At 37.9% G+C, this 12,828-nt stretch overlaps 1 protein-coding gene across 2 annotated transcripts in view; it reads right to left on the bottom strand.

Annotated features, from left to right (window-relative positions):
* The window catches only part of LOC145944938 (uncharacterized), a 50,002-nt gene that overhangs the window by 3,190 nt on the left and 33,984 nt on the right, over window positions 1–12,828 (bottom strand). For both annotated transcript variants that reach the window (XM_083053645.1, XM_083053644.1), the window contains one exon: window positions 3,748–3,920. In XM_083053645.1, the coding sequence (XP_082909771.1) occupies window positions 3,748–3,920 (173 nt within the window). The remainder of the gene's footprint in view (window positions 1–3,747; window positions 3,921–12,828) is intronic.

The following is a 12,828-nucleotide window of genomic DNA, read 5'->3' as shown; positions in this document are numbered from 1 at the left end:
GAGGGTTTGGGAAGGGAAGTCGAAGAGGTGGCGAGAGGGAGAGATGAAGACATTAGTTGTACGGCACGGCCGGCGAGCGGCGCTGAGCTCACGCGAGCCGAAGATCAATAGATCCCCTCGGCTCCCCGAAACGCCATCCTTGCGCCTCACGTAGCTTTACGACTTTCTTCGACTTTGGGACACTTTACATATCCCTCGGAATGAGCCCAGAGCGTTAACCCCCCCCCCTCTCTCTCTCTCTATCTTTCTTTCTCTCTCTTTCGCGAGTCTTTCCGTTACTCGCGATTAAACTTCGAAGGTGATCGTAATTAATTCGATTATTTCGACGACTCTATTAGACTCCGTCGCACGATCGCGCCATTTAAATCTCTAGCTTTTTGACTTTCAACCCGAAGGCTACTGTGATTAAGATTTAGAGGTGCAACTATTGAAGCAAAATTATTCTCAGCCCGATAATATTTCGATGCTCTATGAGAATCGTTCTATTAATTAATTCTTGCGATAAGAACCTATTTAAAGATTTCATAGAAAAAAAATATGCTAAAGATTGAACTTAGGGAATAACGTTGAAGATTCCAAAGATGTGAATAAAAGATGTGAATAATTCGAAACCTTACGAGGCGCTCTTCGGTTCAGAGAGATGGGCACAGCTGTAAGACATTTACGTTAACATGATGCTTGGGACACACGAGCATTAGTGAGGCTATTTGTCAGAAATTATCGGGCGACCGATAGCCACTTAACAAGCTGTTTTGCCCGATTACGTATAAGAGGCGACCAAATGTGGCTAAATAATAGTTTATTCTTTTTTTGCTCATTACGTCGCACCGGGAAGATGCAGCTTTACATTGTATCAGCGAACGAGCAGAGATTAACATAGCATAGAGCGCGGTATCTTTAGCGGCAGCACAAAAAGTCGAAGAAGGAGCGGCATCGTTATAGATAACTGTAATCAAACTACACATGGTCGAAAAAATAATGCATTCTAATGTAATTACGTTTCGGCCAATTAATAAAGCATGCATTTTCCCGCCGCGTCTAAAGGGAAGAGCGCCGAATCGATTAAACTGCTAGTTTTAATTAATCCTTCAATCTTCTTATTTTCACGCGATAATAAAGGCCACTCAATCAGTACTTTATACACGGGACTAAAAGAAGCACAGAAAATAAATGTCCGACAAAAGAACCGAGAGTATAATCATATCGTTATCTCAGAGATACTCTATCCGATCGTACTCTAAGAATGACATTGATTTCTTGCAGATCGAGTTTTGCCGTAAGTGTCAAGTGCGAACAATGAAAGTGCAATAAAATCATGCAATAATTGCGTCACGATTAATTGTGATACATAGTTTGCCGGTTTATCAACGCGGTTGTTCCTTTTCAAGTTCCTTCTCGTCGTCGAACGCAAATCGTGCCTCAATAACAGCCTCAATCGCGATAAATCAAAGGCGCCGCTCGCCATTTTATTCGCGATCACCCAAGTGTACGATAATTGCACGCGAGAATTAACATGTATATTTGTCGTTGACAACGCAGAAATTTTGATCCCGGGAGTTCTCGGATACTTCCTCTCGAATCCTCTGCCTTCTATAGAGATCGTGGAGGGACCAGGGGTCCTCGTATCGGGAGAGATTTTGCTGAGCGAGATGGCGGAGACGATAACCCGACCGAGTGGTGATACAATGTGACACGATGTCGCGCAGCCGGTGCGCAGTCTTTTCGAAGGGACTCTTCCCCACGACAGGGAATAGCTCTCAGATTAGATAACATCGATTACCGCGTACGATAACCTCCCTTCCTCCCCTTTTAACGTATGCGTCTCATCTCTTCGAGATGTCACAGCAGCCGGATAAACCATCGGCGATCGATCGAATTTAAATTAAGGAAATTAAGGAAATTTCTGCTTCTGTAATTGTGAATTTTCATTCGTTACTTTCGATATATTGAGTGAAAGTATGGGCCCTTTAAACCGCCCGATTCCATGACACGTTACGCGGATTTATTTATTCGACGACGGTGTCCGTCAGAGATCGACGAGGCGATAGACAGGAATTTAGAATGACTTTGGGATCGAATTTTTCGAGAGGGTCGAGAGAGAGACCGGGGGGAGGTTGCTTCCGGCCTCGGACCTTTGCCCCCTCGCCTTCGTCTCTCCCGGGGGGATAGTTAGTCCATCTGGTCCGTTACCTTCGAGATCCACTCGAGGGTGCTAAATCGACGCAGATTTATCCGCTTGGCGATCGTCCATTTAAATAACGCCGGCGTCGATAGGGCGCTATTGTTTCTGTATAACGTTTCTACGAGGGTAGAAATTCGCTGTTCTTTTATTGATACTAGTTAGATACTCTCGAAATTAGATTCTTTAAAAGAGATTTTTTTTAAATATCCGATTAATTTTGCACAAAAAAATAATGCAAGATATCGAAAGCAGAAGCGTGAGTGCTTCATAGAGTAGACCCTTACAAAAATCAACTCGCTATTCTTTTATTGGTACAGCTAGATGTTCTCTAAATTACATTCTTTAAAAAAGATTTTTAACAAGCATCCGATTAATCTTACACAGAAAAAAAATATAATGCAAGATATCGAAAGCAGAAGCGTGAATGCTTGATAAAATAGAGACCCTTACAAAGATAAACTCGCTATATCCTTATTAGTACAGCTAGGTACTCTCTAAATTAAATTCTCTTCAAAAAATTGTTGAAAAGCCGATTCCGATTAATTTTGTATAAAAAAAAATATAACGCAAAATATCGAAGATAGAAGTGCCTTGTAGGGCAGACCCTTGTAAAGGTCTTTCTTAAGCGGATCCTTGTTCGCAAGAATCCGTCGCGACGATGCTGGACGTCGCGTGTCATTTGCGCCTCCGCGAAACTGGCATTAAATCTGTTCCACGGAGGGTGGCCAGCCCTCTTCCGGTATTCGGACAGCTCACGCCCGCGTTCGACGAACGCCAATCCAGCCGAATCCTTCGACAGGACCGCGAAGGGTGGACTCTCAATTTCACGGCCGGTCGGGCACACGGTCACCCTCAGATCCTTCAAGCGGATATTTATATTTATCCGCTTAGACACGCGCGTTAGGCCCCGTAAATAGCGCATCCGTTCTCTTCTTCTCTCTTTTCCATAGCGATATGTATACCTCCCCCCGTTCTATATCTCATTCAACCCCCCTCTCTCTCTCTCTCTCTCTCTCGGTCTTCATTCTTATCATCCTTTTGCATCGTACTCCCATTACATTCCGCAAACGACTCGGACTTTAATTTTGCAATTCTATCTCTAGCTCTTTCTTTTGCGCTATTATTGGTCAGAGGAGAATCACGCGATGTTCACGTAACGAGTATCGCAAAAAACTTGCACATCTCTCTTACAAATTTTTCAACTTGGAACTTTGATAGAATTTGCATAAGGAACGCCATTTTTGTACAATATTATTTTTTCAGATTAATATTTTTGCAATTAAAATAAAATTTCGTTAAAGTTTGATCTCTATGGAAATTTTGTTTGAAATTAAAATAAATTAATTAATCGCGTCGATTTAAAAAAATGCAGTGATTAATAAAGCTTCGTCATTAATTTACGTTCCATATTTCCATTTATTCCTGGCTCGCAGGCTATTTTATAATAACGTGTTATCCCTTTTATTTTTATTTCTATTATCTCAGAGATAATATGCAGCGTCAGACGCGTTCTATATATATGTTTAATCATTGAAAAATGACTGACGATAGAGAAAGGAACTCACCGCCACGCGGCTCTCCTTTAATTCGAGTCTCACAGCCAGAGCTTCTCGCATAAAGACGTCGGGATAATGACTCGACAGGAAGGCCCGCTCCAATTCTTCCAACTGCCAACTGTTGAAGTTAGTCCTGCTTCTTCGCCTCTTGTTCCCGCCCTCGTCCGACTCCCCATCGCAACCTGAAAATAGAAGACGAAGACTTTAGAAAAATATGGATCGGCAAAAAACGTGAGATATATTTCTGCATCAATTCTAACATTGTCTCCAAAAATTGGCTTGAAATCTATCTCGAGATTTAATGATTTAATCTCGAATAGACAATATCTAACATTCCAATATTTCGGAAATTATTTTCTCTGAAAAAAAGTGTTTTTAAAAGATTCGAGTTTTGGAAGGAGAAAGATTCAGGAAAATTCCCAGTCTCGTACAAAAATCAGTGTTTGAGGAGCTCCAGGGTGTATACTCAAATTTTGTAAAAAAATTCCCTGAGAATTCCCTGATCTTTCCAGTATTTTCGTTTAAAATTTCAGGGAAAAAAATTTGTAGATGCAGCTTTTTAAAAGTTCCTTTATTGTATACGCTTTCCAATGTTTTCTATTCATATGATTGAAAAGTTATCAAGAATGCAGTTTTTCTAGCATTTAATATTGATTTACTAATTGTAAAACTAATTTGGACAATAACAAAGTGCGATATATCATTATATCTAAACGCTAAAAATATGCAAGAATATAATATAAAATAAAAATAGGAAACAAAAAATAATTTATTATAAACGTGTTAAGGAATATAAATTTATTTAAATTAATTATTTATTAAATTATGTATTTGTTTATTAAATTATTTAATTATATATTTATTAAATATATAAATAAGTACTAATTTTTTTAAATATTATGTGTTAAAAAATTGAACAATTTTTTATGGAACTTACATAAGTTCTTGATACTGAAATAGATCGTCAATAAGAAAATCGCATAAAATTTTAATAAAAACTTAAATATTGCAAAGATGTGTTAGACATATGTTTCTTAAGTATTAAATAAGAGTAAAATTATCAAAAGGGCAATTTTTTTAAAAAATTTCCTGAATTCCAATCAAATTCCATCAAATTCCCTGATTTTTTTGAATCTATGAGAAGGTAAAACAAAATTCCCTGAGAATACCAGGTTTTCAAGGTTCTTGCCAAGAGTATACACCCTAAGCTCTGAAATGCTAAAGAATCAAGCTTTAAGGACGAGAGGTTCCGCAAGTACCAAGGATTCCAGTGGTCCAACGCCTTGGAGAACGGTAGAGCGAAGGTATCCCGGGTATAAACGATAACGACGGGGCGACATGCAGCACGAAACGACGAAACACACCCGCAATTACTTAATCGGCGCGAGCCATTGTTGCTGGCAAGTGCACGTCTCGCAGCGAAAACAAACGCAGTAGTTACGGCTAACCGCCGTGCAATAACGCGGCCCGTTGTTGCTGTTGTTGTTGTTGCTATTGCCGTAACGGCCGACGCGCGCGTTCTCCGATAATGAAGTTAACCATGTAGTAAAGTGTGCGCGCCTCTTCAATCTTCTCCTCCGATCGAGCAGCTGCATCGAGGCGCGCGCTCGCTTTCGTGCTCGCCACTTTGCCGATGTAAATCGATGAATTCGCACACGCACATATGTACACTTTGCCTACACAACAGGCCGATCGTGCCATTTATTCTCGTACTTGTATATGTATGTATGTAGTGTCAAGCCGAGCATGACGCGGAGAGATTATAGCGGCAATCATCATTGTTCATAGACATAATCTAACAACATAATTTCTAACGCGAGCCCTGGAGAACGAATTTCGCCAGACTGAATTTCAACGATCAAACTGCTCCAGCGTCCAGCTTTTACAGAGATTAGTATTACTCGATTCTGAAATCTAATCAGCTAATTACATTGGTATTCTTTCAATATACCTACGCTAAATTTTCAGGCCTCCCTGTACTTTCGATTCTTAATGCAAAGTTAATTTTACGATACTTATTCTGTATATATTTTTCTCATAAAAATAACTCTGTTATTACTTTCTCTTATTATTATTAATTATTGAAAAAAAGAAATTACGATTACATGCTAGTGAGTAATCTTCTCTTTTCAAAGATTAAGTTTGACGATTGATCGGCGGATCGTTGAACATCCATGGGCAACGAAACGTTATAATTTGCGGCAGCCTATCTCGCGTGTGATCGATATCGATATCGAATTAAGTACTGTATACTTTCGACGGGAATTATTATGTTCGTGCGACACGAAAATGGAGGACGACGTCGAATGGCGAACGATCGCGAATTTATCTTAATTTCGCGCCGTTTGCTAACGTGCGACGCAAGGTAAACATTTCGTCGAGTGAGAATTGGATCTTTATATAAAGTGACTTTAAACACGTAATCTATAATATAGAAAAAAAATTACCCCGCAAAATTGAAATAGAGCAATCAGCTGATTGGATGCTACGAAAAATTGCGCGAAGCAAGACGATAAAATCCATGAGGAAGAACACGATATAAAATTTGTGGGCACAGTAAACTTCTATCTTATTATCCACCAGAAAGAATGGAAAAAAAATTACCCCGCAAAATTGAAATATCAATCAGCTGATCAGCTGATCGGATGCTACGAAAAATTGCGCGAAGCAAAACGACGAAATCTATGAGGAGAAACACGATATAAAATTGTGGTACGATAGAATATTATTCAAAAAATGATTAACCTCTATCTTCTTATCCACTAAAAAGGATGATTCGATGATGCCGACCAATATTGCGCAAAATCCCCTCGGTATTGATTAAAATGGCGGTCGGTTCCGGGCATTCCGAGGAGCAATAACCGCGCGACGGGGCAAGAGGAGCCCGTACACATCGAAAATCGCTTCCCATTTTATCTAGGCACGCGCGAGATAAGACGCGCAGAGAAGCGTCCCGACGTATTGAATAAACATGGAATTTCAGTGATTTTACGAGGACGATCTGCGATATCTCCGGCCGGGATCGGCGGTTCCATGCCGCGCGTATGCATGCTAATGCCCGGAATTGAATAAAAGATCGGGAATTATGATTGACCGCGCAATACCGGAGCCCTCCCCCTCGGGTTATCTCGATCGCCGCGAAACGAGACGAGAGAATCGCGAGGATCGATGTCACTTCATCGAGGGAATCCTGGTCTCACATCATTCCGCGATGTTCATTCGATGTAAAATATATTTTATTTTTGCACACGATTTTTCGTCATTAACCCTTCTGTCAATGAACGGGTGGGTAGCAGCAATTTTAAGTGTCAAAAATCTGTCCAAATTTTCCCCTCCGCCCGAAATAAAATAAAATAGGGCCTCTGTATTCAGAAACCTCCTAAAATGTGTAACAAAAAAATGTTTCATGGCCAGCAGCTGCTATAAAAAAATTGTCACAATGTATCAAAAATACACAGTTGGCACCCGGGCATCCATTGATGGAAAGATAAAAATTACACATTGACAGAAATGTTAAATAAAGTATAAAATCAAGAAGATTTAAATTTATTATAAATGGAAGACGAAAGCTTAATACATATAATTTATAAAAATTAAATTCTGCTGACGAGTTGAAAATGTCATAGAAAGCAGGACTTATTTCGATCGGCTTTGAAAAGGATCGGCCAATTAAGATTTTCCGATGGCAGGTAGAGATTGTTTGCGAATCGGCTGGTCGTTGAGGTGGCCAAAGGCAGTGAAAAATCGCGGGGGTTGGGCATTAATCAGCGTAATTAGATGCTATTTATCTGGCCCTCGTCTCGCTTCTCTCCCTCCGCGTCTCTCTCCCTCATTATTGATAATCTATAATCCGTAATAAGCGCGCTCTCTGGCGCAGTGGCAGGTTGAAGGATCGTCGCCGATGATAATACCTTTATCGTGTCAATGCCGGCCAATCACACCGCGCTCACTTGCACCGAATCTCATAATGGAATATAAGCGACGGTAATTAATAACTCCGAGCGCGAATGGTGGACAAATCTTCTTTTTCTTTCGCGATTACGCGTAATTAAAGCGTATACGCGCGAATATTTCGATATTATTTAGGCTCAATGCAAATTTACACAGCATTGTAAGACACGCTGTTACACACCTTGTGGCACGAGAACGTTGTGCCCGCAGTTTATTATTATTCGGCCATACTTTGTATACGAAAACAAAAAAGATAACGCACTTGTAATTTTTTAATTACATAATTATATATAAAACGCACGCGCGCGCGCGCGCAGATTCGTTGCCGAGCTGAAGGGCGTCGTGGTCATATCATGAAATTAGTCGACTCATTATCATCATGTCAGGTTCATTATGCACCGAGTGCGTTACTCCGGGGAGACAGGCGCTTCCCTCGTTAGACGGAAATGCGATTCCGCTGCGAGGCGAGACGGCCGCAACGAAAATAGATTAAGACGACGGATCAAACCGGACGTGAAAATTGTTTAACTCGTTCCCTCATAAATTATTTAGCGCGCCGCCCGCTATCATCCATCAACTTTGATAGCCGCGTCCGATAACGACTCCCGCGCCTTCTCTCTGGCCGACCGAAAGATCACGGTCGAGCGAAATCGCGTAGATACATTTCGGCCGCGAATGTATGCGCGCGTATTTTCAAGCGAGAAAGAAAACGCGCGAGTTTTGTATCCACGTGATTTTGCGCTCGCGAGGTCGATTCTCATGTACAGCGTCGCTCGCCGCGAAAAATCGAGCAATTGATTTCTAGAGTCCAAGATCTAAATTAATTATACTATGCAAAATATTAATTTTCTCTAATAATTATAACAAACAAAAAAGTGACGTAACAAACGTGTCCAGATCTTAAAAATTGTCGTACTTAAATTTTTTATCTTTTTTTAATAATTTAAAATTTTTTAAACATTTTATTTGTAATAGCCTATCTAGACAAAAATTTTGTTTCTTGTAATATTTTAATTTTCACTATTATATATATATAAAACATTAATATACATAATATAAATATAAATAATATATTGAATGTATATATTATAATAGATATTATTCATATACGTATATTATGTTATATATTATATATGTATATCGTAACAAGTTTCACTTTGAATTTCTTTTAAAGATCAATTAAATTAAATTTTAAAAAACCAATATTTGTTTCCCATTTAATCTTCTGCGACCTCTTCTTATGCAAATCTTTGTTACGTTATTTTATAGGGACATTATAGAATAATCTTAAATATTTCTTTATGGATCGCTACACATATTGAATAAAAAGATTTCATACATTATGTCACCGTGTTTTCTTCTATTTTCACAGAAATAAGTATTCAGAATTCAGGTCAGATATTCGACCTCGTATGAGTCTTTTATCTTTCTGAGAAATGATTCTTTCAATTTTAACTTTTATCGTAATGTTTCGTAATATTCCTCCAAGTTTATTTGTTTGCATCCACTACGAATCAATTGCCATTGCAAATTGTGTAATTAAATCTAATTTTTCCAAGTATATTTTGACTTAATAATTTAAAAGGAAATTAATGTTACCTGTTTCTTTTTTTTTTTTTAATGGCTTAATTCTGTTATATTATAATCCTCAATTATTGCATCTCTGCGTCAATAAATCAATGTCAATATCAACATGAAAATATCAGATCGAGATAACAAAGATCATGCGTGTTCATTATTAACGCTTAATGAAAAGGTGATTTCGCTATAATAAGTATCCCATTTATCCCAACATACTTGATATTTTTCGCATGTTGCGATAGTCTCTCATTATCAAATACAATAAATACGATAACTACGGGTTCGGTCACGGATCGCCATTTCGCAAATGACATACACTTCCTCAAACACGATTCTTGTCCGCGATTTCAATGATAATGATCCAATTAGCGGCCGTTTTCTCGGGCGTTCCACTCTGATTGCGTCGCGAGTCTATCTGCTCCTTTACTTTCGGTGTCGCGATCTTGCCGCTCTTTTTAAAATATCCACCTTTAATATCCGTCGGAAAAGCTAATAAGGCATTTAATGACTTACAACGCCAGCGATTTATGTCGCTTGTAATTAAGCCGATGATTCGAATTAAAACGCGAACCAAAAAACCATTTCTTAAGCATTTAACTACCGACACATCGTCAATCAAACTAATATACACCTGCGTAGTATGTAAACAGGTATTTTCCTAAGCTTCATTCTTTTCTCTCTGATATACATACATTTTATAATTATATTATCAGTTCATGACATTGAAATATTGGATTTTTCATTCTAAACTTGACAAGTTTTTTCAAATGTTTATTTCAGAGTTCAATTAATTGCATAATAATTAAATTTTATGAAAATTTAAAATATAGTTTTGAATAATACTGATATTTTGTAAATTATATTTTTAACAAATTTATACCGCCAATTAATAATTTTAATTGTAGTTGTTCATAATTGTTATTATTGTCCCTTGCTATATAAAAATATTAAATTTTAATCTTCAAATATTTAAAAACCAAGAAGCTCTCGAAGAAATGCGTCCGTCCGCAAACGATGCTTAATAAACGTCTCGCATGGAAGAGATTGAAAAATTTCCTTTCTTCCGTGGGACGCGGCAAGTAGGTATATATACGGACCAATGACGAAGAGCATCATCATCCGTGGCGTGGCTCGGCGAAGATTTTGCGCGAAATTCTGGACCGGAGCTCTCCGCTTCAATCAATTACCGGCGAACGAGGCGTTTTTATAGACGATTCCACGTCGGTGTGCGCGATCGCTCACGGCTGTGTGCGTTTAATACGCGTTGACGTGGCACGTTTTTAGCGCGGTGTAATCGCATGATGATACGTTACTGGCCTCTAACGACGCACGCGACCCTTCGTGGCAACTCTCTTTTATGCGGACGTCTTATTCGCCGGGAAAACGAGCGATGGAAATGCGACGATGGAGAAAAGAGAGAGAGAAAGAGAGGAGGAAAGACCGTATGTAGATATTAACGAAACTGGTTCTCTGTACCAGAGAGAGATCGTCTTTTTTTTTCGAAAGATGAGAGTTCTCTCAATTGGAATAACGATCGCGAACGGTTGAGAGCGGACCAATTGATAATTAATGCGGTCTATCTTATTTGTATAAGATACCTCTTCTTATTTTTCTTCACGAGATAAGCTGAACAAATTATGAACTGAGTCTCCGCTCTTTAATTTCTTCTCTACGTTGAATTTTATATCCTATATATACATCTCGTATTATAATATTTGTTACTCGAAGCTTTTCCGATAAATTTTAATTACTCGCCGTTGATCATAGATGTGTGCTGCGCGCGGTGTTTCATAAAATTAGCATTAAACTTCAAGAAGGATGTTTTTTCGATTTATTCGATGGACGAATTCAGATGTCAAAGTATTGTAAAAAAAATAGACGCGTCTTAATTAATTATTCGATCATCACCACCGAGTTCGCTGATGACCATCGTGAGAAGATTGAGGTCTGCAGGATAATTTCCCAAGGAAGAGCACCCGAGTATCCTCCTCCTAAGTCTTCCACGATTCCTTGCGAGCCAGGCGAGGTGAAACGAGCGAGCTCGTCAGCGTGGAGGCAAGCCCGAAGGCGCTTTAATAAGGCTTCGTCTCGCCTGGCCTTACACGTGTATATATGTATGTGTACGCACGACCGAAATAACGTGCAATTAAATTGAAATTACACCTGGGTTGTCCCGGGAAACACTTCTGCGTATTAACGCGCCGCCGTGGCCTTGTCGCGACGCGAATATCCGACGATTCGCATGCGTTAAAAATTTGCGGCAGAAAAATCAACCTTTCTATGGTATTACAAATAAGGAAGTTATCAATCTGATATTTAATATATCGAGATTTAAAAAATTATATGACAAGTAACTTGTAATCATTTTCTTTATCTGCCTAATATCGCGCATGGATTGTCGAAATAAATATATTTGCAAATATTGAAGATTTTCTACAGGGTATCTACTCAAATCTTGTGAAAAATTCTCTGATCTTTCAGATGTTTATCTTTAAAATTAAGAAAATTTCAAAAAAATTAAATTTACAATTTTTAAATAAGTTTTTTTAGTGTATGCGCTTTCTAATGATTTCTATTCATACGATTACAAATAAAGTAACCAAGAATGCAGTTTTTAGCATTTAATATTGATTTATTAATCGTAAAATTAATTTGGATTATGTAACAGATGTAATATATTTAAACGCTAAAGAGATGTGCAAAAATAGAAAAATAGAATAAAAATATAAAACAAAAAATAATTTACTATAAACGTCTTAAAAAGTACTAATTTATTTAAATATTTATTTAAATATTATTAAAAAATTAAACAATTTTCTATGAAACTTACTTAAGACCTTGATACTAAAAGAGATTAATAAAATCATATGAAATTTTAATAAAAACTTAAATATTGCAAAGATATGTTAAACATATGTTTCTTAAGTGCTATTAAAAATATTTAATACAAGGTCTTCAAAAAATTTAATTTTAAGTCCTTTGACAACTAAACACAGTTTAATAATAAATGCATCTTTTTCTAAAATACAAACTAATATCCAAAAAAACATTAATAAAATCAAATATGTTAAAGAATAAAAAATACTTAAATCTATATTTTAAAAGTGCATTTAAGATGTATATATATGATTACTAACTGGATCAATCAGCTGATTGCTGCTTATAATATAGGAATAAACTTATCGTGAAAACACATTTTTTTGAAAAAATTGTCTGAGTTTCTAAAAATAAAATTCCTGAGAATTTCCGAATTTTTCAAGCTAAAAAAATCGCAGAGAGTAGACACCCAGTTCTTGCATCAATATGCTCCTCGTTTTTCGTATTGTACATTTCCGTCATTTTTGACAGTCAACAGGAATCACTAGTTTGATGACACGCATCATATGATGAAAAGGCTCACTTATCGCCTGCACAGCGACGGACGGGAGCACAAAGTGCATAGCATTATTTGCACGACGACGAATGCAATTCAGAAGTGAATCCGCGAGTTTCGTAATCACCGGCTTGGCGAGCGCCGCCGGACCGCTTCCAGGACGCAAGCCCCCATTTAGAGGGTAG

The sequence above is a fragment of the Prenolepis imparis genome, unplaced genomic scaffold (genome assembly GCF_030444845.1).
Source record: "Prenolepis imparis isolate NDT839.2.m4 unplaced genomic scaffold, iyPreImpa1.0 SCAF_14, whole genome shotgun sequence".
Lineage (NCBI taxonomy): Eukaryota > Metazoa > Arthropoda > Insecta > Hymenoptera > Formicidae > Prenolepis > Prenolepis imparis.
This window is presented reverse-complemented; position numbering and strand designations above follow the sequence as displayed.